General features: G+C 40.3%; 3 protein-coding genes across 6 annotated transcripts in view; all 3 read right to left on the bottom strand.

Moving 5' to 3' along the window:
* The window catches only part of mgat1b (alpha-1,3-mannosyl-glycoprotein 2-beta-N-acetylglucosaminyltransferase b), a 26,177-nt gene extending 11,723 nt beyond the window's left edge, over positions 1–14,454 (bottom strand). The window contains exon 1 of one of the 2 annotated variants that reach the window (XM_046058349.1): positions 13,881–14,454. The gene's annotated coding sequence lies outside the window, so the exon portion shown is untranslated. Of the gene's footprint in view, positions 1–13,205; positions 13,310–13,880 lie in introns of those variants that run through there. The other variant, XM_046058350.1, reaches the window with a different exon arrangement.
* Positions 1–22,834, bottom strand: part of LOC123976309 (ankyrin repeat and MYND domain-containing protein 2-like) — an 817,726-nt gene that overhangs the window by 558,468 nt on the left and 236,424 nt on the right. The window lies entirely within an intron of this gene.
* The window catches only part of vars2 (valyl-tRNA synthetase 2, mitochondrial), a 39,828-nt gene continuing 35,113 nt past the window's right edge, over positions 18,120–22,834 (bottom strand). For 2 of the 3 annotated variants that reach the window (XM_046058336.1, XM_046058335.1), the window contains exons 27-31: positions 21,977–22,088; positions 21,571–21,773; positions 20,153–20,302; positions 18,961–18,996; positions 18,120–18,685 (exon numbers count right to left, since the gene is read on the bottom strand). In XM_046058336.1, coding sequence (XP_045914292.1) covers positions 18,608–18,685; positions 18,961–18,996; positions 20,153–20,302; positions 21,571–21,773; positions 21,977–22,088 — 579 coding nt within the window. In that variant the 3' untranslated portion in view covers positions 18,120–18,607. The remainder of the gene's footprint in view (positions 18,686–18,960; positions 18,997–20,152; positions 20,303–21,570; positions 21,774–21,976; positions 22,089–22,834) is intronic. The other variant, XM_046058337.1, reaches the window with a different exon arrangement.

Genomic DNA, 22,834 nt, shown 5'->3' on the forward strand with positions numbered 1-22,834 from the left:
TGCGTATGGGACTAAAAGGTCAGAAATATAACAAGGCAAGAGGCCATGAAGAGCTTTAAAAGTGATCAATAGAATTTTAAAGTCAATTCTAAAACATACTGGGAGCCAGTGTAATGAAGCTAAAACAGGAGTAATGTGGTCATATTTCTTTGTTCTGGTTAAAAGCCTGGCAGCTGAGTTCTGGACAGTCTGGAGTCGATCAATAGATTTTTGGGTTAAACAGGTGAAAAGGCTGTTGCAATAATCCAGGCGTGATGAGATGAAGGCGTGTAAAATGGTCTCGGTGTCCTTAAAAGTTAACATAGATCGAATTTTTGCTATATTTCTAAGTTGATAAAAACATGATTGAACAAGCTTTGTGGTGTGCTGCTCGAAATTTAAATTACTATCAAACCAAACACCAAGGTTCTTTGCCACAGGCTTAATGTGATTTATTAGGGAACCAGCAGATGGCAGTATTTGATTTGCCATCTGCTGAGACCCGATGACCAGGATTTCTGTTTTGTCTGAGTTCAGCTGGAGGAAATTATTTGACATCCATTTTTTAACTTCACAAAGGCAGTTGTTAAGTGAACTCAGCATTCCAGGGTCTGTGGATCTGACGGGCAAGTATATTTGTGTGTCATCAGCATAAATATGAAAAGAAATGCCATGCCAAGGAAAACAAAATGGGTCCTAAGACCGACCCCTGAGGCACACCATATTTAACTGGACAGAATGAGGAGACATAGTTGTTTACAGACACGCAAAACTTCCTATTTGACAGGTAGGATGAAAACCATTCTAGAGCAGTACCAGAGATCCCCACCCAGTGCCTCAATCTGTCTAATATGATGTTGTGATCAATGGTGTCAAAAGCAGCGCTAAGGTCCAGGAGTACAAGGACTGAGCACATGCCTTCATCAGCAGACATTAAAAGGTCATTGTTGACTTTAAGCAGGGCAGTCTCAGTGCTGTGGTACTTCCTAAAACCAGACTGAAACTTTTCAAATATTTTGTTATTTTCCAGCACAGTGAGCAGCTGTTTGGACACAATTCTTTCTAGAATCTTTGCAATAAAAGGCAGTTTTGAAATTGGTCTAAAATTTTGTGGGAGGGAGGGATCTAAACCAGGTTTCTTTAAAAGTGGGTTCACGCAAGCCGTTTTAAAATAATCAGGGACACAACCAGTAGATAGGGAGCTGTTGAAAACAGAGATCAAATGGGGCCCAACAGAATCCATTACTTTTAGTAAAAATTTTGTAGGTATTACATCAAGTGGGCTGGAGGACACACTCATTTGTGATATTGTTTTTAAAAGCTCAGACAAGTCGATGGGATAAAACTGGTTAAAACTCTGTTGTTGCTGGTGAGGAACCTCTGAGTAAGAGGCCGCGGGGGTAATAGAGGCTCTGATTGACACCACCTTATTGGTAAAATAAGATAAAAACAATTTACAGTCATCATTACTTCCAGCTGAGGCACAAGGAGGGGTTGGGTTTACCAGCTGATCCACAGTCTTAAACAGAAACCTGGGATTGTGTTTATGTGTAGTAATGAGTTCAGAAAAATAGTGTGTTCTCGCATCCTTAAACATTTTATTGTAGTTAATTAATAAATCCTTCAGACTGAGGTAATGGACTTGGAGACTGGATTTTTTCCATCTGCGCTCTGCTTTCCTGCATTCCCTTTTTAGGCTGCGAATGCTGTCATTTATCTAGGGTTGCTTACTAGCTTTAGACGTATGCCTAACCTTTAGAGGAGCAGTAATATGGAGTGACAAAAAGCAGATTTGATTGAAGTGATCGACCAGATTGTTGGTGTTGGAATCAGACAGGTGTTGGCTTTGGCTCTGAAAGAATGCGCAAAACTTTGAAACACTTTGTTCATTAAAGAAGCGAGAACACACAGGGCTTGGTGAGGCGGCATGAGTAACAGGTGAATCACAGCTAAAAACAATACATCTGTGGTCAGATATGGTCATGTCCACTAATTCCACAGAGGAAATGCTGACACCCAGGGTAAAAACCAAGTCCAGTGTATGACCACGGTCATGTGTTTGACCTTTGACATGTTGTTTGAAGTTAAAAGAAGTGGCCATATTTAAAAAGTCAGTTGCATTAACATTGGTGGGGTCATCAACATGAATATTAAAATCACCACAAAGAACAATTCTGTCTTAATTTAAAACCAGAGTACATAGAAATTCAGGAAGTTCTGATAAAAATCCTCCAGGCAGTTTTGGGGGGTGATAAATTATAACAAATATGATATAACGGTGATGTCCCCTATTAATTGTTTTGGCCAAAGATCAAAGATCGAAGAAATGTTAAATGTCTTTAATGTTTGCTGTAAGAGGGATTTTTAGCGTGTGACCTCTCCAATTTGGTACAGCAAAATTTCACTAAATGTACTATGTGCAATACCAATGTTTTTCTTATTATTATCATATTATCGTAATATATATTTGTGTTCATAATCCCTAAGAACCCCCCTCAAAAAACAATTCTGAATATGTATCTTTCAGGACCTTTGACTCCCTCCCCGCCTGCTCTTACCATAATTCCACCACTTAGGCACAACAAAAACCAGATGGCGGCTGGCTTTACCAAGGTTTCGCATCCAGCAGCTCATGTTACCGCAGTACCTGAAACCTAGCGCTCATATTTTCCTCTGCTCCGCTCATTTTCACCGTCACTTTCTGCCACCTGTCACGTAGTTGTCCTTTGAAGAATGAGGAGAGGACGCTAGCTAAGCGTTATTATGCTGCACAGTGTGCAGGTGACAATCATTAACGTTAATTGATTTTATTGATCATGTGAAAGTTTAGTAGCAGCAGTCATTCATTCAACCGCTGCCTCTCTGTGCTGAACAGGGAGAACACATCTCTGTTGTGTGCACACCACAGACATTACGTTATCAATTAACCTCTTAAGATAATCGATTATTGACATTTGTGAATCAATTCAGAATCGTCCAAGTCGCCTCACGATGCATCTAAAAATCAATTATTTTCCACACCCTTAATATGTAGTGGTATTAACATTACTGCAATAATACTGTATTATGCATGTATGTATAACCATGTCACTCAGTTGAACATTTGCTGGTTCCTCAGCTTTACATCACTGTAAACTGAATCTCTTTGGATTGTTGGTAGGACAAAACAAGCAACTACAAAATGTCACCTGGGTCATATGATTAATAAATGAAACAGAAAAAAATGTTGACAGAGTAACTGTTACTGAAAACAATTCTTATTTGGTTTGTCCACAAAATTAGAGAATTCCTTTCCCTTGATGCAAAGGGCAAAACAACATGAACTGCAATACTTTTAACAACTAAAACATGTCCAGCTGTCTGTAGCACCAAGATTATCTTGATCACTTATCCTTTGATCAGTTAATTTAAATTAAATTTTGCCAATTTTAGACTTTAAACCTCTTGTGCAGCTCCTTGTGTTAGACAACATTTAAACATTTAAGAACAATGGATTATTTTACTAAATAAAAAAGGGTTCTTGTTGATGTTTATATTTTCTCAAGTATAGGGGGAAAAAATTATATTTCTGTACAGCATCATATCGGCACTAGTGTCAGAAAATGTAATGCTCAGCCCTACTCTTGACAGTGTAACTGCATATTGCAAAAACCTCTCATCTCATTTATTATACAACTGCCCACATTTAATGTCAAACAGGCACTGCAGTACTTTCTGTTGATGGTACTGTCAGGTTTAAACAGAATCAATATGGATGTTTTCCAGTGCAGAGGCCCAGCAGTGTTACATTCCTCTGGAGAAGTGGGGATGGACGTGAAGTGTTTAGGTATTTCTGGAGGCTCACGACCCTGAACGCTGACACTTTATGCGAGATGTTCAGAGGACCTGCCAGGACATCCTGCACATCTCTATACCACATTCATACATTCCTGCTATGCATTTCCTTCATTATCAATGATTATGAGGATTCTCGTAAGAGGAGAATGCAGTTAAACAGTTCAGACTATTTTAATGATTCACTGTTTTCCACTGAAGCCAAAAATGGCAGCGTACTGCTGTCTTTTCCTGCCTACCAAGTACTCATGGCAGGACCAGATTCAAGTCAATTCTGAAAATCTGTTGAATGATGAGACCATGTTAAAAATCAATTAGTTAACAGACCTTAATTCAGCAGTGCAAAGAATCCAGATGACTTAATGAGATACTGGCAGATGTGGTTGTAAAATATCTACTAACAATATTTTAGGGCTGCCCCCTAATAATCTTCTAAACTGTTGAGAAAAGTCTTGGAAGTTATTTATTCCTGTGTTTTGAACAACAAGACTGTTGATGTTACACCTGTGTTGAAATAAACATCACAGTTCAGTCTCATTGGCTGGTTGTTCAACTCATTCAGAAATAGTACAGTTAGTTGTTAACAAACCAATATTAATTAATTTTTTTTAAGGGACTCATTATTACGGTTTGTTATTCCTCTGTAATGCAGCACAGTTTCAGCAGTCTTACTGGTAACATTCTTTCTTAGCCTTGGAACTTAATATATTTTCTGATGCCCCCAAAACACATATTTAAATAACGAAATGAATATCATACATGTGCACCATACTACTATCTTCAGCACGGAGGCAGCCCTACTATATTTTTGCACTGAAGACTCAAACTGTAGTTACAAGTACCAGCAGCAGAAACTGCATTTGGACCATCGGGACACAAAAACTCTCAGATGAATTATATCATAACAATACAATCGGTAAAGCAATGGTCAACAGGTTAGTCCAGTGCTGAAACAATCATTCAGTCATTAACCTCTGAGAAACATTAACTCCTGTGTATTCTTGCACCAATTTAGAAATGGATTCTTCTTTGCAAATTTATGCTGCAATCTATGAAGAAAAAAAAATTGTAAAGAAACAGGAAAATGTTCCATATGGATGAGAGCGTTAAGACCTGATGGAGAGGGTGAAGAGCGCTTATAAAATACTAGCCACCCTCTCTTACACCACGTTGCTCTAGTTTTCCACTTGCTCACTGTGATTTGACACGTAAAAAAAAAATCTTAATGAGAATAATGGGCAGCGACTGGATCAGAGGGCCTACATCAAACACCACACTGCATGATAATGTCTCCCAACTCTCAACACCTCCTGTCCTAGGGTGAAACAGACATGCTCCTATCAGCTGACATATCCAATTTGTATTTGTCATCGGCTCAAAAATTGTAATGCGTGTCCCACCTGAGGTGAAACAATTAGAAAAGCTTGTTGATAGGTGTCTCAGAAAAAAACACTAGTATAGATTCATTCTACAAGTCAATAAACAAACTGATCTTGAATGCACCAGAGGCTACTATGGGTTGGATGTGGCTCAGGAGGCAGAGCGGGTCCTCCACTAATCAGAACGTCCTCCAGTCTGCATGTCAAAGTGTCCTTAGGCAATACTAAACCTCAAAGTGCTCCTGATTTCTGTGCCAGTGTGTGAATGTATTAGTTTCTGATGAGCCCCTGGCATGATAGCCTCTGCCATCAGAGTGTGTGTGTGTGTGTGTGTGTGTGTGAGACATGTAGCGTAAAGCGCTTTGAGTGTTCGGAAGACTAAAAGGACCTATACAAGTACAGTCCATTTAAAGGTCATTCCATTTCAAAAAGAGACATGTTTTTGTTTACATTTTAGATTTTGTTCAATCTATGTATATGCTATTTAACAACAAAAGGTTATTCTGTAAAATATTTCATTTTCATACACTAAACCCCCAGACAGGGTTTAATATCTGTAGAGCTATTGGCCTACTCATGGCATTTGGTATGGGCAAGGACAAAACAGTATACAACAGTCCAAATAAATGAAAGGCACAAGCAGCTGTGAAATCTGTTAATTTTTTCAAGATTCCATTGAGTTTATTTCCGTGTTTTCTGCTTAAATATTTCTGATTTCTGTTTTACGATTTAAGCACAGTTTGTCATCAGAAAGTGTGTGGAATCATGTGGTAGATTAATAAAATGTCAACTATTCAATAAGAAAGTATTACAAATGTAATCAATATTAATGAATATGATGCATCTATGCATATAGAAATATTCAGATGTATTGTTTGCGCAATTATTTATGGGGACAATTCACAGTAAATATATTGGATATAAAAAACTGTAATACTGTTATATAGGGGACAATTGACAATGAATGCATTGTTGCAGTATATGTACTCTGAATTGTCCTATTAAATAGGTTATTACTTGACAAGGACAGCCTCCATATGCTGCTGGACTCATGGTAATAAGTGGGTCTGACGGAGGCTACTCTCACATGGGCAGCACTCCTCCAGCCTTACAAAGTCTGATCGGACGCTTTTCCATTTTTTCCAGTGGAATATCTGACTCCGCCCACACAGCCACAAAGTCTTAAATGAGCTTGTGTCTTGGATCTGCCGATGTTTTTGCACTTCTGAGAGTTTACTGAAGTTATGAGCTCTGACTCTCTTCAATATGACTGCAACACCCACAAATGACACCAAAACATAGCATTCTGCATTTTACAGTTGATTCCATTTTTATTATCAAATGCCAAAATTCCATCTGTGTTTTTGTGGATATCATAGGGCCCTAGTTATATTTTCCATTAATGGCCCCTGACAAAGGAAAATGAGCAAATGGGGAGACCTAGGTGTGAACTCAGCTTTCAGCTATGATTGGTCAGTGATCATGAGTGCCAGCCTGAGATCCCTGCAAGCCAGCTCAGTTAGCCAGCCGCTACGACACAAGGCCTTAACTATCAGTACCTGAGATTTAGCTGTACAGTCAAAGTCCAACCTCCCATGAACCAACAGGCTACAGAACAAATGCTGAAATGCATACAGAGATTTTCAAATACAAGGACTGTCGACAGTGTGTATGAGAACTGTTGTAAACTGATGGATGGATGAAAGAAGTGAGTGAGCGGAGGGTGAAGGTCACACCAACTCCTCCACAGGAGCTCCACAGCATTAGAAAAGGCTAAACCAATTAGTGCTGATAAATATAGGCCAACAATAATCTCGTAAGGATGGATGTTGGACTACGAGAAACAAGCACTCTGATTAGTAATGAATCCCTGACTGTGCTTCACTGCTCAGCTCTGCAGGCTAGTAACAACTCCACACCTGTTTATCTCCATATTACTGGCACCTAACAGAGAACCCCCACCCACTCGCTACAACCGTGACCCTTGCTTTATTATTATAAATGTACGTCACACTGTTAGCTTACAATTGTGGTTACAGTACTTCCTTTTTATTTACTTTTATTTGATATAATTCTTATTTATGCATCAATATTTTTTTACAAATTTCTTGTAAGTTAAAACCTACTTGGCAACAGACCCAATTGTGAGCTTATTGTTTTGGGTGTTAAGCTGTTCTTGGAGCTCTGCAGACAGACCTGTGCTGGGGTTTATTGTGCAATATCAGCAAGAATGCATCGGACGAGGCAGATGGCCGCCCACCCTGAGCCATGGTTCTGCTCGAGGTTTCTGCCTCTTAGAAGGGATTTTTTCCTTGCCTGTGTCATATAGTGCTTGCTCATAGTGGGAATTGTTGGGTCTCTGTAAATAATAGCACAGAGTACGGTCTAGACCTGCTCTATATGAAAAGCGCTTTGAGATAACTGTTCATGTGAAGTGGCTCTATATAAATCAGGCATGGAGACCTGGTGGCCTAAAGATACAGTTATATTCTTCAGGAAACTCTGATCAAACAGCAGATCAGTCTCTGTCTGTTGATAAACTGTAGGAAAAAGTTTGACATTTCAACTCTGGCAGCGGGCGTGTGCGTGAGACGAGAACGACCGCGACAGTTTCACGGGATCACGCCAGCTACACAAAGGCTGTTGCCATGGTTACCTTGCGGAAGGCTTGTTTATCTGTCTGTTGATGAGGAGCGCAGAGCGACCCACGTGGATCAAAGCCTTATGAAAAGGCCTCATATAAACCCTGTCACAACCATTCACAAGTAATGAATTTATAACGTGCCAAAACCTTTAACATAAGGACAACTTAAAAAGCAACCATTCATACAGCAAAGTGTATATAGGCTACATGAGTGATCAATCCACAACGTCAAAGTAAACATTAGACAAAACATTTTTTAAAACAACCCAATTTATCCGATCCTTATTGTCAACTCAGTGTTGGGCAAGTTACTCAGAAATAATACAGCTACTTACTAGTTACTTAGCATATAGGCCACTCCTTAAAAAAGTAATATTAGCTACTCTATTTTTTACTGGGTGATATAACGGCACTCTATCCTGACGAGTCCAAACCATCAGTGGCAGCAGCTGCTGGAGTTTTTCCGAGTTTCACGTTGCTGTGCTGCTTTAGCTTATGTTTTAATTAAGTAAAGATGTAGAATTGTTCGCAGTTGAAAGCTTTTTGCTGGTCGCACAAAGTTTACAATGGACAACAATGTTCTTTGCATCTTAGACTGTGACATAATAATGGCAATAACGTTACTTACAGCTGTAAAAAATACCTCTCCTCCCTGTTCTCCTGTCTTCCTTTGGCTTTTTGGCTAACAGCTGACTTGAACAACATAAGGTCCGGTGCCCTGCAGCGCGTTTAGTAGCACAGCGTTACTTGGATTAGTAACTGTTTTAAAGGAAATAGTAATTCCGTTACATTACTCTTTACAGGGAAAAGTAATATTGCAGTATTACTGCCCGACACGTTACCACTGACGCGCGAGAGCGACTGTGGTACACACTGCGCAGGTGTGGAATGGGCAGCTGAAGGCAAACGAACATCCTTGCTGATACCTTCAAAGTAAGAAAACTCTACACTTCAGCCTGTAGATGTCCTCAAATCCTCTCCATTTCACTCTGCCTGCTCCTTTTCATTGATCTTCTAATTAGGTTTTTAATTATTAATTAATCATTTTGCCTATAAAATGTCCACAATTTGTATGTAACAGGCCATCACAATTTCCCAAAGCTGAACATGACAATTAATCAGTTGCTGATTAATATTCTGTCAATAATTGATTTATCAACAAACTATTTCAGCTCTACTTGTAAAAGGTGTTTGTCAAAGAAGAGATATACACTCAGTTGCCAGTTTATTAGGTACACCTTGCTAAAACTGCAGTCTAATACAAGAGGCCTGCAGTAAATTTTACCTTCATAAAGTTTCTAATGTTCTGTTTTTAGAATATCAGTGAGGGCAGGCTAAATAACAGAAACACCTCTGATATGCAATACAGTTAAACAGCACCACAAAGTAAACCCTCTGAAATGACCACAGAGTTGAATCAACAAAAACGGAACATAACGAACCTTCATACTAACACAACACTGTAGGCCAGCTTCTAGCTTACAGCATGTTGTGTAGGACGAAGAGGTAACTTTAAAATATGTCCGTGTAATAGTGTATTCGCGGCTACTCATTACATTCCTACACTTGTAACACCTGTGTTTCCCTCATATGCTTTAACAGTAGTGGTGGATCACCACAGAATTATTTTACACCGTTTGACGATGTTTGGTGTACGCCAGAACTGGGATCAGCTCTGAGGGGGGTGGATGGATTAGGCACTTGGGTGCCATCTGTAACGCCTGTCCTCATTGCCTCATCCTCCCAAAATGTGGAGGTCGTCAAACCCCCCCTCCGTGGTGACACAAGAAGGGGACCCAGCCACAGCATCCTACCAAAAAGGTAGCTGGTGGATGTTGGAGATTTTAAGGGATCTGCATAACAAAGGGGGCAGGGACAGAGAGGAGACCAGAGCTAGAGAGTATGCTGTGAGGGAGGAGACAGGCTGAGGCTGTGGAGAGTGACAGGAAGAATGCTGTTAGGGAGGAGCGCCTCCTGGCAGGCCTCGAGAAATTACTCCACAAATAAAAGAAATAACTCATTACCTGCTCTGTCATTACTGTTATGCAAAATCTTTAGTCAATCACAAGTAAATTACACGTTTATCTGTACAGCACGTCATGCAACAAGTGCTTTATGTAAATATTAAAAAAGATAGGTACAAAATAAAGGCATTATATATACAAAGCACCTCAGGCTTCAGATGTAGCTGGAACAAGGCCGGTACACCTCTGCCCCCTCAGTTATTAGAAAGTTATTCCCCACTGTTAGTCATCATGTCTCTTTGCCACTTGTCGATCCAAGTGTCATGGCATCAAACATAATGAGCCCAAAGCTTTGTGGAACCAGGACGTATTCACGCGTTTTGTTCTCACTGTTGCTAGCAGGAGGGACGGGCAGTTCTTTCACTGCTGCTGGTTGTTTCCCAGATGTTGTGTTTGCTGAAGATGTTGAGCTTGCTGAGTGAGAGCATGTGAGGAGGGGGCAGCGTCGGGTAACATTAGTGTAGTTTATCAAAGAGTGACAGGCACAGCCTACTGTCTTGTTTGCATGACACTGAACTTTGTGTGTGTGGGATTTAAGAACGTAGTTTAGGAATAAAAAGTCTAGTCCTTGAAAAAGAAAAAAAAAAATCACATCTACCTTTGCAGTTTTGACTTATTCCCACAATTTCATCACAAAAATGCCCAAGAACATTGCATAGCTATTTTTTGAAAGGCTACTGTAAGATCAGGTATTTTAGGCCACAACAATCAATAAAAAGGCCCGCAAAATCGTGAAGGCAGATATTTTAAAAGTCAAATGTTGTGATCATCATTTCCAGTAAGTGAACAACGGCCATTTTAGATTTGAGACAACACTTCCCTGACATGTATGTGTACTAATGGAAGTATTCAAATTGAGACACACTGCCAGAGTCTCCAAAAGTAGAATGGGAGCCAGAGCGTTCAGCTATCAAGCTCCTGTCCTGTGGAACCAGGTTCCAGTTTGGGTTCAGGAGGCAGACACCATCTCCACATTCAAGAGGAGGGTTAATGCCAGTTTCACACACAAATTTTAAATTCAAATCGCGTTTACTGCGCGAGTTTGACTGCTCGACTACTCGCACAAGCTGCCCTCGCTGTTAAACGGCTCTGTTATCAGAGCAGAATCCAGTCCGACTGCGGATTTTATTTGTCCAAAGCCCCGGCTCTCTCTTCCAGAGCTCCCCGTAGTTCAGCAGCTGTTTTTCAGTGAGCACAGACTCTGTCCCTCCGCTCTGCCCGGTGTCCCTGTCCTCTACACACAACACTCTGAAGCAGTTGGTGACGTCAGGACAATCTGATTTTCCTGTGCATCACCTACAGCGTGACCAGCGCACGCCCTACATCAAATCACATCCCTCCGCATTGACTTTGAATTTAATTGCACCACCCCCAGCGCTCGCATCAAACTGTGTGTGAAACCAGTAAAGACTTTCCTCTTTGATAAAGCTTATAGTTAGGGCTGGCTCAGGTGAGTCCTGAACCATCCCTTAGTTATGCTGCTATAGGCCTAGACTGCCACTTACCATGATGCACTGAGCTCCTCTCTCCTCCTCTTGCTCTCCATCTATATGCAGCCTAGTCCCAATAAAGGTATAGAATGTGATGTAACAATAATTAATATCAGTGCGTTAACCATTTTCCCTCACATACTTTGCGAGCACAGTAACACTCATCGCTTGGCTAGCTTTCATCTCCTCAAGGACATCTACGTGACAGGTGCTGTTATAAGAACAGCGTAACTCCTTTAAGGATTCGGGATGTGCGTAGAGAGTGTGTCCGAGCGGCAGAAATGTACGGTGTCGGTTACAGTACGTCAGGAAATAAATGCTTCAACTTCTCAAGACCAACAAAGATCTGTCTGTTACTTCCCAAACTGCAGGAAAAGTGAAGCCCGTTCTGCGCTAACAAACATCAGACTGCGCAGAAAAGCTGACAGTACGTCCTTTGGGTGCTATGTACCTTAACATTAGCTACAAGTGACTTCTAAGTAAGCTGCATGTCATTACTACCTAGTCCAGGTTTGAGAATATCAGGTACAAGTTGAGACTAAACTGGTGTACAGCTCTGTCTTGTACACATACTAGTAGCCTACATCATAGTGGTTTCATTATTTTTCAGTTTTCAGATGAGTCTGACAAACTGGTTGTTATGAAAAGAAAGGACGGTGGTGATCGAGGAGGAGCTGAGGTTAGTAAAGCAAATTAGGGATGTAAACTAGTGCTTTAAAGCTAATGACGAGACGTTTCTTTAGGATTTAATGTGCTTATGAAATGGTTGGTAATTATACAGAAGGGAGGTGGTTCTCATGTTGCTTATACTTTAATTTTTACAGATAAATGTCAAAAGCCGGAACAATTGTATCTAATGTCTGAAGTCATATTAACAGGGTTTTCTTGCCGTTATAAGGCTTAGGCTGTGATGCCCCAAACTGTTTGTGTGCTGTGACATCAAAACTAACTAAATAACTTTCCCTAAATGTAACGATTGTAGTTCCTTCCCAGTGACTTCTTTAGCAAGTTTAGTCCTAAAGCCTTTTGGGTGTTGTTTGGTTATTATCTGCTCTAGCCTTTCTTTTCTTGGGGGAGACAAACCCCCTGACCACCATCACCACCAAAACCTTTCATCTATCGCTGACCTAAACTTATGGGAAAACACTGAAATTTTAAGCTATTCTGATTGGCATCATTTGCTAATGGGCACGACAGCACTGCAGCTGAGACACGTTTTAGATTCAGACATACAGCATGCACAATATGTGCACATAAATAATTTCGCTTCACCACCGCTGCTACAACTCCATCCTAGGGGACACACTGCACATACTGTATATACTCAAAAATCTAAGTGTGAGTATGGAAGGATGCAAACTGAGACACAGCACTGCTCTATATGAAAAGTCCATGAGATCATTTCTGAACTGGCGATATTTAAATAAAGGTGAATATCTACTCAATCATACTTTACCAACCATACTCAAACCTTAAAATGTTTCAAATCTTTCAGATTATTCTACTTTTACAGCCAACAATGCAGTTTAACATCAGCTTTTCAACTTCTAGCCCTCACACCCTCTCTCTAGTTTACTAATGTGATTTGAAAGAGTTGATCCTCTTAAAAAGTAAGAGACAACATTAACACTCTGCAGCAGCCTGGCCGTGTAAGGACCGTCTTGACCTAAAAAAACAAACAAAAAAAACACTACATGCTGAAAAATGAGGACAACGAGGCAGACACAGTGGAGTATGTAAAGTCCTGGAAGTGAGCAGAGAAGTGTCAAATAGTAGCAGGTCTAAAGTATGAAGTAACATGCTCAAAAAGAAGTGAACTCCAGAGCTAAGGAATAAAGTGTAAAACTACCCATACCTGAGCTCAGGGCTGTCAACACATCTGTCAGGTCTTCCTTCCAATACTGCAGTAAGTTACAGACAAGATGATCTAGTTGTAAACGGGAGGGGGGTAGAGGGAGGGAACTGTTGCTCTTCTCTCAAACTGTACCAGCTGGAACTCTGTTCTTCTGTAACCCCTCCTCCTGACTGGGCTGACTGGGCTAACTGGGGGACCGAACAGTGGAACATGCGACGGGACGTGTACCATCCAGCTCATGGTTCATGACTACACTGTGGAAAGGCCGATGAGGACTGGTGGCAGGAGACCCCTCTTAGTTTGCTCCCACTAAACATTTACATGCAACGTTACATTAAACTGATGCAAGTGTCCACGCTGCAAACAGCAGGTCACCAGCGGTGCAGCTGAAACGGCTGGGTTAACGTTAAGCTTCACACTTCTTTAAAGCTATTAAACGAGCTGACACCAAACTGTTGGCTAGCTAAGTTAAACCAAGGACACAATGGATGTTACATGCAGTACCTCTACAATGATTTCTGAGCATCAGAACGTATTTATTCATGATGTCTTGATAGCCGCAGACATGCTGTTAGCTAACCGGCTAACGCCGAGCAGCAGCAGCGAAGGTTTTTTTAGTCATCAGTCTTCCTGACCAAAGACCTGGTTGTAGCAGCTGAAGCCGGTCCCACTCACCTCTCACATGCCGATCTGAACGAGTCGATGCTGCTCGCATCTTGAGTGGAAATGACACATCAATGTGCAGCACTAATCGGCTAGTTGGCTAGCTAGCTGGCGTTTGCTAGCCGAGCCACTCTATTTCCTTCGGTGTCACATTCACAGCACATCTCTGTGTTGGCACACAGCGGAGCCAGCGCTGCTTGCACCTCCACCTCTGGTTCCAATTACCCCCACCCCGGGTTCTTTTGCCAGCACCACAGCTGCTAATGCTAGCAGCCCACAGCGTCTACTCCGCTACAAACGTTCCTCTGCCGCTGGCTTTGTATCCACAATGACACTTTGCTGCGAAAAGTATTTTCCTCTTCCCTGGCTCGGTTCCTGGCACTCCAGCGGGGTCCACCACAGGATGCCTCTTCTCCTGTATGATGACGGCATACTCAACAAAGTACACTTCCGGATTATCGACTCGTTTAGGACCGAGTTGACCCCAACAATTAGGCCTACTTTTCTTACTACAAACCTGCCACACTGCACACTAATAACCGGGACTGAGAAAGATAAAAGGCTGGTCAAAACTGAAGCACCAGAGAGATTTCTTGACTTTTATTCTCTAGAATGTGTCACGCTTCAAAAACACCTGCATGCTTTCACTTCCCAGTAGCATCTTTCAGTAGAACTACGTTCGAGTAAACTGTATTCTAATAATATGACGTAACAGAAACAGTATAAATATATTTAATGTTAATTCTATTTTAATATGCAAGGATAATGCAACACATTGTTGACTTGCACCACTACTATATAGTGTATTACTGGGCACTATCATTATACAGTGTATGTTTAATATATAGTTGTTGAGTTCATTTGTTTTGTGACTGGGCTGTTGTAACACGGCAATTCAGGGGTTTACACTGCCAAAGCTAGTGTGAAATAAACATGTACGTAAACAGAAGAATTGTGCTATTAAAAATGTATATACAGAAAGTCGAATTAAAATAATAATAATTAGGTAGGTAGGTAGATTTATTTTGTCACAATATAACAGGTTATAAAGTGAAATTGAGTTTGTAACTCCCTTCTTATAGCAGACAATATACATTAATATAGAATCAATTATAAAAATGGTAAACTATATCTATAAACTATCATCAGTGGAGCAGTGCTGAGGATGAATTAGAGTTTAAGAGTCTGATAGTTTGGGGGAAAAAGCTGCTCTGCAGTCTGGCGGTGTGGCAGCAGAAACTTCTATATCTCTTCCCAGAAGGCAGCAGGGTGAACAGGCTGTGGCTGGGTGGGTACTGTCCTTTAGTGTCCTTTGGACTCTGCAGACACCTCACCTCACCGATATCACTGATGCTCGGGAGATGGATACTAATGAGCAGTTTTAATCACCCGCTGGAGAGCCCTCCAGTCCTGGGCTTGTCCATTTTTCATTCATTTTGGTATTTTATTTAATTATTCCCTTTGTAATGTGCTATGTATGTATGTATGCAGATGTAGTATAAAAGCACTTTGAGTGGTCGAAAAGACTAGAAAGGCGCTATACAAGTACGGAGCACTTTACATTTTACATTTACTTCACTGAGAGTGATGTTTTCAGGTTTCTGCTGCTAAGAGGCTAAACCACTGAATTAATACAGCTTATGTAAAGGTTGCATTTGAAACATCAAACAAGAAAGCACTGGTAGAAATTGTGAAACATTGAAATTCAATGCCAAGGAGGCACCGTTCAAAGGAACCTTAAAAGCTTTGCAATGCAACATCACACAGGTTCAACATCATCAAACAATTTATAGTCGATCTGATTAATACTCTAGGAGGACAGCGTTAAAGTATGGAGCCTGTAAATAGCCAAAAATACCCTAAAACTGCACATTCAATTCAAAATGTCTGACTTCCAGTTGGGTTTACGATTCAACAGGCTAGAAATTATACATCTGCCCCCTAAATTTTGTACAAATGGGGCTGCTTCATTGAAACATTGTAGGGGGGGCTATCGAGACAATTTTCTACTATCTCTGACAGAAGAGAGATATTCTGCAGTTCATCATCTCTTTTTAGGGCCAGATAACATTCTGAACTACTTTGGCATTAGTTTCTTCTTTCCACTGTTCCAAACAGGTTTTTTACAGTGCATTATAATTTTGTTGCCTGTGACTGATGTTAGGAAAGCAGTGTTTTTGTGAGACTGGATGAATGCCTGGGCAGTTAGTCTCATCGCCAGCTGACAGAGGGGACTCTCGCTTGGATTTAAGCTGATTGAACATGAGTTCTCTCTTCTGAATGTTATCATCACTGGGTATCTGCCTCATTCTGCTCTACGTGCATTTGTTGGTGTTTCTCTGTGTAAAATGTATCTTCAGAATTCAGGCAGGGAAAGATTCTGTACATCTAAATGGGTATGATGACTGAGTGGACTACCATACAGCACAATGGGCTGATGACACTGTCAAATATTTGAAGGTGGATTTAAAGTGGAATCTGGAAATAATAGAAATATAATTTTATTAATTAGAATGTTTAAACTCTGTGATGTCGTCTCATGCTATGTTCAATTATATGATTATTTATGTTAAAGTGGTATCTATTCTCCCGACATCTGGGGCGTTTCTGAAAAATCATGACATTAGTTTTCTTCATGTTTCCTGCCAGGGTCCAGTTCTGACAGGACTGTTCTGCTATGTCCAGCTGTTGCTATAGTCCTGGAGTATAGTTCAGTAGGAGACAGTAGGACAAGGTCATCAGCATAAAACAGAGCCTTCAGCTCTATCTAGGAGGGAGGACACACTAATCCAACTCAAAAGCAAGTTCATGTATATATTAAACAAATTATGTAGTTTTCAGCAGTCACTAGCGGTGTGGTTTTTAGATTACAACCAGGTGTGTGCTCATACTTGTGCTCAAACTCGAGCGAGCAAAATGCAACACACAGAGAACAAAACGCGAGATACAGCTGCAGACAACATGCTGGAAACTCAAATAAACTCCCACTGCAATGTTACAGTAATATTTTTATCAGCTTGAGGTTGAACTAATTCATGCTCATTACATGATAATGGTATACTGAATGTCTGCGTTAGCTCACTTGCCGCTTTTCCGTAACTATCGTTATTTATTAATCTTTCACCAGAGGCTCAGCAATATGAGAACAGCAAAATTTATTGGATGATAACGAAACGATTAGTGAGCTAGACTGAATATTCTATATGAGATTGTTGCCAAACTTTATAACAGTTAAGCTGATGATACACGGGGCAACTTTTTGAGCACTGCTGCTGGGCAATCTTGCTAGTGGCAAGTCCGACTATGTTTTGAACGGATAGCGGCGGTGCGGGTGGTGGAGTGGTGGGGGAAGGGGATTACAGTAGAAATCTTTACTCATTACCATTGACGGCAACGCACGATTGCTCTAAAAGTTGCTCCGTGTATCATTAGCTTTAAACTCAAGTGAGTAATGTTACTGTGGTGAATGGGTCTTCTGTCACTGTGTTGTTGTCCTGCCCCATTATGTTTATTATGTGGGTCATGTAAGTTACGGAGTCTGAGACTGTGGAGAAGCTGTGTACCTGAGTATCGCTAAAACAACAATAATTCAAAACTAAACGTTAGGAAGCAAGTTAGTCCGTTAGCTAGCAATTCCTGCCTTGTTCATCACTGGCTAGTAAAAAAGTCGCTCCACATTTGGATAGTAATAAAGGTCGCGTTGGCTGGTGAAGTAATGTGGGAAGCCATTCAGTATTTTGCACTGAAAAATGTCAGCAACTGGTCTGCGCTAGCTGGCAAGCCTTATCTAACTTGAGCCAGCTAAAGCACAAAATCACAATATATTTCACATGCTTTGCAGTAATGTTAGTTTACCTGTCCAATAGGAAGAAAGCCATCTCTGGGTTGTTTTTTTGTAGATTCCGATTCCTTCGCATAAAAATCAGAATAGTAATAGTAACATAGAAAACAGGCGTGTGGTTCATTTTTAAGTGAGGTTAGAGCCCTTCACAAAAGGGCAGTAAAAAAGTGATCTATTCATAAGTGTTTTAATTGAAAAACTATATATAGTCCCTTTAAAGAAAGTCAGACTTTAGATGCAGCCCTGATGAACACCATTCTAATAAGTGAAGAATTCAGTTTGTTTGTCTCCAATTTTAACAGCACAGCTGTTACAGTGATTTAACCAGATTGTCTACCAGTCCGTAATAAAGCCCTTCATGATAAACAAAGTCGAAAGCTTTATTAAAATCAATAAAATAAGTTAATATCTTACCATGTTTGAGCATTTTTGTTTTAATGTTGTCCAGACCCCAAGCTTTCCTGAAGTGATTTTTTCTGTGTGGTCACTACAATTGGGAGATTGAGAAGGTTCTCTCCCTCTCCATCCCCAACAATACACATTTGTTTTCAAAACAATGATAACTACGAAGAATTGTTAACAGTATGGCCATTCTGTAATCTTAACTCTTAAAAGGCCATGTATTAACAACAACACATACATTTAAGTCTCTTGCCATGGATACCTTCAGCCGGCCACAGCGCCGTGTATAGGTGAGTTGTTAGTTATACAGTGCAGTACTGCAGTACCATGCAGTAGTTTGAGAGAGAGATATTGCATTATATGAACAACACAATGATTTGATGATGCTATTTCTCCTTCAATCAAGTGGTGTAGAGATCTCCAACTCAATAATCAATAAACTACAGTTCAGTCCAGTCCAGTAGTCCATAGTTATTGTAATACCGGCTGGCTGTGTTTATTCTGTTGGTTGAGTGTCTTGCAGGACCTTCAGCTGGTCCTCAATGGTCTTTAGTTTCTGCTGTAAAGCTGACACCTGAACACAAAGGAGAAGGAAGAAACACAAGGAAGGGTTAAAAATATTAATCACATGAAAATTTTCACACATTGTTTTCTTAATTGTATGCTAAATGCTGACTGCTACTAATCACACCACTATGTCACTTTGCTTGAGACGGTATTGCAGTATCAGTTCATGTACAACACTAGTTGTACACTATTATGTGTAATGTCATTGCCAGTAAGGCTTATTTTATTTTATATACTTATTTAATATATCTATTATAAGTATATGTCAATTTACCAATTTACCTCAGTCTTTGTGCTGCTGTAACACCTGAATTTCCCCTATGGGGGATCAAAAAGAATCATTGGGAAGTTAGACAACCATGTGGTACAGTACTAATGGATACTATTAAATAAATAAGACATAAATAATTATGATTAGAATTAGAATCTAAAAATACAGAAAAACTAAGTAATGAATAAATTTTAACAAGTATTAAAAGAAACTATTTCAGAATTAAAAGAATTATGGTCAAATGGTATTTTATATCAATAACAGACCCTTCCAAATTTAACACTTTAAGATCTTTTAATGTAACTGGATTAGGCGGACAGAATCTGTAGGCAAGGGAAAAGGTTTTGGTATTGGTTCTGCTTTCCATTTGTATTCCAAATAGTATTGACCGATCTCGTATGAGCGGGCTATGGTTGCATGCAGCTAAACGATCTGTGTGGAGAGCAAAAGAGGCGGAACCCATTGTCTGAAATGCAATCTCGCAACCTAGTGGCTATCGTCAGATGTCAATTTAACTTTTTTCAACCTTATAACCCTACAGATTTGCTTTTTATTATCCTATTATTAGATTGTAACAGCGCACGGTAGAGGAAGTCTTGGTCCGGATAGCCACTGTATGGATATCCGCTGCAGTTACACCTGTCAATACTGGCATGTAGATGTCTTCAGGCTGAGACTCTTATCTAACAGGTTGGTAAAGGTTTGGCCAAGTACACTCAAGTTACAAACAATTCCTCTCACATGGCGAAGCCTCGCCACTGCCCAAACTTTAAGTCAATCAGATTAATTCTCTAGAAAGAGTTTGTTAAAGATATGGAATCTGTAAATTGCAAAAAAATTACCAATAAATTCACAAAATGGCCAACTTCCTGTTGTGATTAGGGTATGACTTCAAGAGGCTCTTTTAAGTCTTGGGGTGATACAACTGCCACAAAAATACATCTTGTAAATCTGGGTGAAAAGTGCCACAGGGCTGCTCTGTAGGGGGAACTGGCGAGCCATTTCACTAGAACCGTATCACACTCAAATCTTTGTTACTTCTGACGTGTGTACAATGTTTCCTGAGTTTTTTAGCACCTTAAGCCACTTAAAAATGTTATTCAATTGGGGGGAAAAGAAAATATTTCTTGCAATACAATAGGGATGTTGCAGCGGTCGCTGCTCTGGCCCTCTGCGCCTCACTGCCCACTGCTCACTGCTCACCTTACTGTCGGTCTGCTGCCTGACATGAGCAGGAACTTTGGTCAGGTAGTCTGGTGATTGGACTCTGCAGAGGATTTCCTCTAGCTTTGGAACAAGCTTTTCTCTGCTCTGGGAGAGCTGCAGGATCTGTTTCTCAATGTTCATCCCACTCTGAAAGAGGAAATCATATAATACTGTATGTTAGATATGACAACATCCTCATAAGCACCATGAAAACTTAAAATAGGCACATATGTGGTTGTAGATGATAAGGCTACATTCCATGTCATTCCAGTTTGCATTTTGATTTTGAAATGTAGGAAGAACATTGCAAATTCAATGCTACAATTTCACATTCAATTTCTAATATGGTAGGGAAAATTATTTGTCAATAATTTTCATCGTAAAGATCCAGTGTGTATTATTTCTGAGGATTTATTGCCAGAAATGCAATATAATATCCATAACTATGTTTTCAGTGGTCCCTTTAATTTTTTCTGAATTCTGTGTTAAGCACATTTTGTCATCAGAGTGTGTAATCATGTGGTGGATAAATAAAATGTCAACAATTCAATAAGAAAACATTACAAATGGAATAATATCAATGAATTTGATGTATCATGCAAATATGCATATAGAAATATTCAAATGTATGTGCAATTATTTATGGGGACAATTCACAATGTTTGCAATTGTTGCAAAACATGCATTGTGAACTTTCCCCTATCAAATAAGTTATTACTTGACAGCCTCCATATGCTGCTGAACACATGGTATAAGTGGGTCTGATGGAGGCTACTCTCACATGGGCAAAACACCTTCTTGTTTACAAAGCCTGACTGGACGGTGTGTGGGTGTACAGCTGATGATACATGGTGCAACTTTTAGAGCAATGGTGCTGGGCAATGTTGCCGTCAATGTTAATGAGTAAAGATTACTACCGTAATCCCCTTCTGCCATCACTCCACCAAGCACTCCGCCCGCGCCCGTTCAAAACATAGTCAGACTTGTCATCAGCAAGATTGCCCAGCAACATTGCTCAGAAAGTTACCCCCGTGTATCATCAGCTTAAGTGTGTGTGTGTGTGTGGAGGAGCTGTTGAGGCCTGCCCTCGCTGAAACACAGACACAGAGAGGACAGAAGCAGCGTAGGTAAACACTAGAACAACGTTGCGCGACCAAAGTTCAAATGAAATGAACTTGGCTCGTTACAACGAGCGAGAAGCAAAGTTGCCTGCGTGTGTGTGTATTTGTGTGTCTGAAAAAGGTTTATCTTGTGCATCTCCCTTGGGGTTTTTTTGTTTTGTTTTTTAATATAGCCTGATAATATATTCTTTGTAACTCTTTAGAGAAGAGTGGAGGTTGTTTTGGGTGGAGGTGGGGGGGCACTGGATTTGTTGGGGGGCATGATATTACAGTCGGAAGGAAGATGATACATACCTGAACGTGAAGATGTAGCTGACATGTGTGGTCTACCACACCGATGAGGCTTCCTGTAGGTGGAGGAGTGACGTGGACAGAGAGGAGGTTGTCTGCTCTATGAGGACTGTAGATATGGAGGCTAGAGATCCGGCTCAAAGTACAAACAGCTGAGCTAAAGCGAAGGAGAACTTCGGCCTGGCTTGGTGAACATTCTGCCCACACTGAAAAACACAACATACACGCAACATGGAAGTAAACCACTTTTTCCACATGTTAAGTAAGCAATACATTCATTTATTTTAAACCAAAAACGTAACGTAATGTATTTTGCTATTTGGTTTAAATCTAGCAGTCTTTGAGCATTCATCCATGAAGTGCTATTTTTGGTAAATAAATGGTTGTTTTCAATTGTTAAATTGCTTACTTGTAGGTTTTTCTTTGGTCATGCCACACTGGGCTCGTAGTGAGCGGGTCACTCGGATCACTTCCTGGACCAGCAGGAAATCTCTTTCCTCTTCAGGGAAATGCCAGTGTACCTGGCAGGATGGGGAGGTTACAAAAACACAGCTGCTAAAATAAATGGAAAGTTGAGAATCCTTTAAAAATAACAGAACACATTTAGGAGTTAAAACATGCACGATCATGATTCACGTTAACATGAACATGTGCTTTGGGGAAGTGGCTTTGGAGAGAGGCCTGGAGACAGGGGTGGGATTATTTCAGTTAAATACTTTCAAAATTTAGCTGTTTTGGGGACCCCTGGAGATCTGGCGCAGTTACCAGCATTGTCCAGTTGGCACATCACTGTCACAGCTCCAGTGACCCCCTACTGGTTGGTCTGTCTGCACTATCTGCTTTTGTTTACAAAACCCATTTCCAGAAAATTTGGGATATTTTCCTAAATGCAATAAAAATGAAATCAGTGATTTGTTCATTCATTTGAACATTTATTTAACTAACAAAAGTACAAAGAAAAGATCTTCAATAGTTTTACTGACCAGCGTAATTGTATTTTGTAAATATAAACAAAGTTAGAATAAAATAAGATTGAAGAGTACACAGAATATTCAAGTAACACCTGTTGGGAAGACTCCACAATAAGCAGGCTAACTGGTAACAGTGAGGTGTCATGATTGGATATAAAAGTAGCCACCAAAGGCTCAGTCTTTGCAAGTAAAGATGGGCCAGGGCTCACCCCTTTGTGCTAACATTCGTGAGAAAATGGTACAACATGTCAGTTGTCAGTTCAAAGGGAATGTTTCTCAACGCAGGATTGCAGAGA

This window comes from Micropterus dolomieu, linkage group LG09 (assembly GCF_021292245.1).
Source record: "Micropterus dolomieu isolate WLL.071019.BEF.003 ecotype Adirondacks linkage group LG09, ASM2129224v1, whole genome shotgun sequence".
NCBI classification, from domain to species: Eukaryota; Metazoa; Chordata; class Actinopteri; order Centrarchiformes; family Centrarchidae; genus Micropterus; species Micropterus dolomieu.